At 42.5% G+C, this 7,030-nt stretch overlaps 1 protein-coding gene across 2 annotated transcripts; it reads right to left on the bottom strand.

The window, feature by feature from the left end:
- Positions 1-328: 328 nt before the first annotated feature.
- loxl5a (lysyl oxidase-like 5a) lies at positions 329-6,517 on the bottom strand. 2 transcript variants are annotated; one of them, XM_026344199.1, is made up of 7 exons: positions 4,465-6,517; positions 3,752-3,860; positions 3,029-3,166; positions 2,389-2,545; positions 2,149-2,244; positions 1,917-2,032; positions 329-1,825 (listed from the first exon to the last, which is right to left on the bottom strand). In XM_026344199.1, the coding sequence occupies exons 1-7, from the start codon at positions 5,528-5,530 to the stop codon at positions 1,822-1,824; spliced, it is 1,686 nt and encodes a 561-aa protein (XP_026199984.1). In that variant the 5' UTR covers positions 5,531-6,517; the 3' UTR covers positions 329-1,821. The 2 variants fall into 2 exon arrangements, with proteins under 2 accessions (XP_026199984.1, XP_026199975.1); XM_026344190.1 differs by having other exon boundaries at positions 329-1,828; positions 4,465-6,516.
- Positions 6,518-7,030: the final 513 nt, after the last annotated feature.

The raw sequence follows: 7,030 nt of genomic DNA, 5'->3' as shown, positions 1-7,030 counted from the left end.
TTTCATATAATCTCTAATACTCTTAAATCTTCTCCATCCTTGTACCTTTGTAAGTACAATGGTACATTTAAGTTGGTACCATTTTCTACTTGAGTATTATCTCACATTTATTTACACAAAATTTTTCGATTTGGATTTTACCTAAAAACATTTGGTATGGTTAAAGATCATTCTCTGCTTTTTTTACCTTGTGAAAGTGTCTAGCTAAGCTTTTTATAGATGTTTGTGTTTACGAGTTGTTATCGGATCCACCAAAGAACCTTAACTACTCTAAAGTTCACAGACGATTCAATTTCAATGTTTTATTCAGTGTTTCAGGCATGAATAAATCATTGTCCAGTGTTTTATAAAATAAAGCAAATAGTTGAGAAAACTAGTGCTGCAGAAAAAGTATCTTTACTCTTTTTACACCACAGTAACAGTAGGTTTCAGTATGGATTGTACAGTACACCCTGTTCTCATTTAAGAACTCCTCCAAATGCCTTCATAGAAGCACATAATGCAACATAATGAGCAGCAGCAGCAAACAGGGATCTAACAGCACTAGATAAACAGCAAACTTTGTCAAACAACAGAGAAAGTAGCATTACTATGGCGTGTAAGTGACTCCCTGTGGCATCGTGGTCATGCCTAAGCACCTATAAGCCAGACTGTGTAAACAGTACAGTGTAGAACAGACGCTGTACTGCAGTAGAAAGAATACACTGTACTCCATGACCTCAGCTCCCACCTGCACATTTATCTGATAAACATCCTGGAAATATCCTGTTTCCTTTTTTCATCAAAGTTCTTCATAAAAGTTGCTGAAATTTTCCACTTTACAAAGACAACAAAAAGGTTTCTGTTCCCTGCAGTTGTTGCACAATCCCAAGACTGTGAGTGTGTATTTGTGCTGGATACTAAACAGAAACACCAAAAAATGAGTCCACATATATTAGTATTAGTATTATTTACACATTTCCACCCTCCATTCACACAGTGTCACTAATAAATCTGGTGACAATGTTTAAATAGAGCGAGACATTCCCAGACACCTCATGTGGAGCTATTGCCAGGTGAATAAATGTTTTCCCAATCACTCATCTTCTATAACACAACGTGACAAACACCCAACAACAACAGCAACAACACGCTCATGGCGTGAATATGTGCGTCTTTAGCTGCTGATTCCCGAGAGACACAAATGTGCTAAGTGGAATCACTTCACATATTTCTGTGAGGTGTGCTGTTCCAAAAGCATTTATAAGACATTTACCACTCCACACACCGATAGCTGCAATACCGGAACAGACAGACTATTAGATTGACATCATGTGGTCAAATGTTTGTTCAAATTATTCCACCTCTACTGGTTATTTGTGTGTCCCGGGAAATGAGGTCATCAGGCAGCAGTGACAGTTTTAATGATAATCCAGTAGATGATAAAATATTTAAATTAAATATTTTTACTAGATTGAAAAATATGAAACGACACATTGTCAGTGACTCTGGATATATTTGGTTTATCTGATAATTTATCTGATAATTTCTCCACTGTTTTCTTCAAAATCCAGCAAGCACCAATTCAGTCAGAGGACAACAAACTTCCCTCAAGCTCCTTCTATCTTGTATTAATTAACAATCCACTCAAAATGAATAAAAAAGATTTATTATCCTGCCGGCGTGGCGGTGGCTAATATATGTCATAAATACAAAGTAATGTGAGATAATAGTAAACAGTTGACTGTAAACCAGCTGCACAACTGAGAAGCATTCGCATAGAAGAGAAACCAGAGAGTTTTAAATATACATGTACGGTTTACTTGTTCATCTCCAGTCAGGTCAGCTTCTGTCAAAACAAAAAAATAGCTTTTATTTTTCTTTCTGATCTCAGTTATAAAGAGAAATACTGTAAGTTATTTTTATTTACGACTTACACAGTAATCCTGCAGTTTCTCGCCTGCACGTAGCTTCCTGTGTACATGATGTCACATCGCACCTCGTTGTTGGAAAAATCCGACTCCTGGACAAGCTGAGAGGGGTTCACTGTCACCTGGACAGCAGCAGTAGCAGCAGCACAAAGTTACACATATGTATATTTATAACATACAGTTAATCACATTTGTTATTGTTTCTCGTCATCGTGTCCCATTCCTGACACAGTCCCACCTTGAGTATGTAGTTTCCAGGTGGAACATCAGTGATGTCGATCCATTGGCAGTCAATGTTTGCATGATATGTGTCGTAGCAACCAGGACCGAGACCCTGAGAAAAAACATCCTTATATGACTCTACGGTTGACTAAAGAGAAAGGTTCATGTGTGACTTTCTAAACATGTTAAAGGCATAAAAATACAGTCACAAATCATCCTGTCAGATATTTATTTAAAAAGCAAAGTGCAGACTGACCTGTGTGTGAGCGGTGCAGGCAAAGCGCCGGCGTATTCCCGGATCACATGACGTGTCCTCCAGACAGAAACTGGCCTTGTGTCCCTCTGCCACCTTCTGTCCAGTGGAGACGTCCAGCAGGTCATAGTTGCTAAAAGCCTCCATACTGTGGTAGTGCCTGGACAAAGGCAGAAGTAGTGTTAATAAAAACTATCCTTACTGTCATGGCACACGTGTTATTTTCGACTCCAAACTAGGTTGTGTTGGCTTCTTTTCTAAAATATCATTTGATCATACCCTGATGGGCACCAAATGAAAATTATTGACAATTCAAACAATACTGAGCTATTTGTCAGCCTCTTAGATCTCACACAGAGCATGAGGCTCCTCAGAAGAATGATTCAAGAGGTTTATATGTTTCTTTTATCTGTCGTAGGTCCATTAAGGTGCACGAAGGCAGATATTTACTTCATTAAGCAGGTGCTGAGTAATGACACAGCTCTTCTTCAGGACCAGCTCAGGATTAATAATGAACCGTGTGACTGTGATTTAGTCTGTGAAGTTTTCTACATCATCTGTCCATTTGGCTACAACAGTGTCCGCTCCACTGAGCAGGGTTTGGATTGTGTATTTGTACGTGTATCTATGTTTTAACACTCACTGGTGACAGCTGTGCCATTCCCACTCGTGTCTGGGCTTCACTGGGAGGAAGTCAGCTGTTCCTTGATTCTTCACTCGCTGTGGGAACCGCAGCAGGACTCTGTAGTCGAGGTCTCTCACACTCGGATCATACGCAGACCTGAGGGAAAAGGAAAGCAGGAAAGGAGTGAGACAGGATTACCTCAAGTAAACCGCAGCGTGCTGTATCGACGTGTATCACGTTTGTTTGCGGCGTGTGTGATATCTTTACATCACACAGTATCGACATCGCTGCACACTGAGCTCCGTCTCACCTTCACCGACCATTAAACACACCGTTGTTGGTGATTTAGTGTAGAAGTGACAGAGCAGGTTTCTGGTCTTGTCTCAGTAGCTTTTGGATTCACCTCAGGAATCCTTTGCTCTTCATTTCAGACCTTATTTTACTTGGCATAGTGGCTGCTCAGATCAGAGGAGAGAATCTCGGGCGGATGCCAGGTCTGTGTCCAGCCGCTCTGTTATTCAGCTGTAGCTTCCAATTGGGACGGAGGCCAACACACATCCTAATGTGGCAACGTCAAAGGAATCCTAAATGCTAATACATTTATAATTCTTGTGTCTAAAGACAACTTATTAAACAGAGAAGCCCTAATATATTTTAAACGGTCAGTCATACCACATGGGCACAGTGCAATATAAGACTCATTAAACATCACATATACAAATCTTAAATAAAGAAAAGTACCTGGAAAGACAGTTCTCTTCAGCAGCACATCGAAGTGCATACATCTGCACTTTTTGGATATAAGAAGCAGCTTGGATGTAATAAGGATCTGGAACCAAGTCTGGTAGACCTGCAGAAAAAAGTCAAAGCAGAACTCTAAATCAGAGGCATAATCAAAACTCATGTATGTAGGTATACAGAGTGATCTGTGGGTACTGATTTGATAAACAAATATAGAAAATGACTGATTTCTTTTCAATAGAGTCAACTGTAGTTGTGATGTTAGACATTGTTTGTGTTTGTTTTTTACCTGACAGTAATAAATATCAAACACTTTAATACCCACTAACAAATAGAGAACTTTGACTACTTTATCCTGTGGTGGCTTACAGATGTAATTTCTCCACCACTGCTGGCAAAGTACTAACGACTCTCAATCAACCATTTAATTTTAACTTTGCTCAGAGGCTCTTATACTGGAGCCATTAGTGTTGTCATTACGCTGCATTAACTCGGACTCTCATTAAAAATGCATTAAAATGCGCATTAGGAAAAAGTGGAGTTGGGTATTTAAACGAGCTGGGCTTGATGGTTATTCTGACTTTAGATGGATTTGGGGTGTTATTAGTTAAAAATGTTTTTTTTTTGTTTTTTTTAATTAGTTTAAACTGTGGGTGTCATGTTGACTACTTTTTTATACACTTTCTTGTCTTCGTCTTGTCTGCGTGTCTCACCATGGTGGAAGAACCTGGTGCCATAGCCCGGTGCTGGAAGGCCTGCAGTGATCCTGTTCCTCCGGTCTGGTGGGTAAATATTGTAGAAAACCGAGTTCCTGTGATGAATACTGTGCGGATCTCGTGGGTCGCTTACGTCTGTAGGCCGTGCTGTACCCGGCCTTGGACGAGAAAACTGTACTTCTACTGCGTTATTGGAGAGAGGGGCATCTGTGGAGGAAACGTTTGACTCCTCAGAGACTCTTTGCGCACTACGAGCATCACCTAAATCTGTTTGCTGCGCGATGCGACGTGTTGTCCCACTATCCTCAGCCATAAAGTTCCTTCCAGATGTGGCTGGTGACCGGGCTGTTGAATCCGAGTTCTCAGGTGTTATGCGCACACCTCGGTTTTGATGGAAGTCTCGTGATCTTACCGGTGAGGCTGCGGCTTGATGCGCACCGGTGTCTGTCTCATCTCCAGGTGTACTCCGGCCTCCTCTTGGGACTCCGCTGCCGGAGAACTCCTGGATAGTGTTGAAAGTGCTGCTGTTAGACGGAGCCTGGCGTGAAATGTACCGCAAAGTCACAGCCTCCCCGGTGGAGGCGGTGCGCGGAGGGGACTGTCTGGATGACCCGGGTCGCCTCAAGGCGATTAAATAGTGACCCGCATCTCCACCAAGAACCGACACGTCCATTTGCTGGAGGTCGTTTCGCTCAGACTGTACGGCGGCGTCTCCAGATCTGGTTCTGGCTGATCTACTGAGCGTAACAGGGGGGTGAACTCGGCCAACACGGTTCTTAGTTGTCAGTAGGAGCTGAGTGCGTCTTCTGCTCTGTGCAGGTGAGCGGTACTGAGTCCCTGTGCTCAGTAAACTGTACAGCTGACCGTTATTCTCCCACTGAATACGATGACTCCACGGTCCAACGCGTGCGCCCGCATGTTGTTGACCGGTCCCCAAACACAGCAGAACCTCAACCAGACACAGGGATAGAAACGCAAACCTCCCCATGACTCCAGGCGGCGGAGACTCTCTGTGAGGAGCCCCAGGACTGACACATGAACTCCGAACATTTGACTTTGACATGGCTGGTGAGGAGGTGTTTTCACCGCACTCGCCTCCGTCACGCAGATGCGCACAGCAGCACAGACTTCTTTAAGTGTCTGTGAGTCATTCAGTCCATGATCCACAGCAACAACTTTAACCAGGTGGGGTTCCCTCTAAAAGTTGGTTCACTCCATGATGGAAATGTCATACGGACCCTGTGCGTCATGGCGCGCAGACTTTTCAAAAGTCCCCATCATGACTGTTTATGAGACTCATTAAGGTGCTTGAAGATAACATGTTAGGAGACTGTGGGGAAATGTTTATGTGGCCGCCAGGTGGCGCACTTTAGACAGTGTTGGCACACTTCGGTTCAGCAGAAGCCACACTGGCCTTCAACCTGTTCAATCCTCACACTGAGGACTTCAACAGGTCGAGGTCTTCACCACACGATGGCGCTGGATCCTGGTGCACTGCCTCAAACTGAGCCTCAGTAAGTACAGGCAGTATTTTAACAGATAAGAAAAATCCTGTCCTGCAGAGAAATTGGGAACAAGATGAACTGTTTTCTGTAATTCAAACGAATTTCTGAACCTCACTTAGAACTGAACCTTCTGAATCTCTCAGCACATGTTAACTCATGGAAGATCTTTAGTTTGTTTTTAAGAAACAGAGCGCACATATCTCCAGAGGTCACGCTGTACAGTATGATGTTATGATGTTATGTTGAAGTCAGAGCAGGTTTATATTTACAGCCTTTAATAACTGTAACGTTTTAAAGGGCTGGGAGTACTTCATGTCTTTAATATTGTGGTCATCATAGGTGACATTAAATTCCTTAAATTGTTTTGTTTTGCCAACCTTGACCCTGCTGGTTGACATTGTTGTCATAATGTTGATGACTGAGGCGTAGTTTAGGCTAAAATAAGCACCAATATGAAGTTCACCTACTGTACAGTACATCTGGATATAAGGTGTGGAGCCCGAGAAATACTCAAAGCAAAAGTAGATACAGTGACAAGAAAAAGTATGTGAACCAATAATTTGTCATAAATTCTGATCTGATCTTCATCTAAGTCAAGAGTATTAACAAATATGATGAGCCTAAAATAATAATACCAAAATATTTCTGATCTTTCATGTCTTAATGAGAACAACCATAAAAACCTGATCGTGGAAAAAGTATGTGAACCCTTGGTATTAAAAACTGGTTGAACCCCCCCCCCACCCCCCCCCCCCCCCCCACCCCCACCCCCTGGCAGCAATAACGTCAACCAGGTGCTTCCTGTAGCTGTGGATCAGACCTGCACATCGTTCAGGAGGAAGTTTAGCCCATTCTTCCAGACAGACATGTTTTAGCTCTGTGTGTGTGGCTCTCTTTAAGTCGTTCCTTAGCATCACCTTTGGGTTTACATACTTTTCACATACTTTTTTTTGCCTCTGTACTTCCAGTACCAAGTCTATTCACCAAATTATAATCTCTGCAAACCTTTTTGAATTGCCTCGGCTTGCAGGAATCCTGCATACACATTTACAGTCCCC

This window comes from Anabas testudineus, chromosome 4 (genome assembly GCF_900324465.2).
Source record: "Anabas testudineus chromosome 4, fAnaTes1.2, whole genome shotgun sequence".
NCBI classification, from domain to species: Eukaryota; Metazoa; Chordata; class Actinopteri; order Anabantiformes; family Anabantidae; genus Anabas; species Anabas testudineus.
Note: the sequence above shows the minus strand (reverse complement) of the source record. Positions and strands in the feature narration are given on the sequence as shown.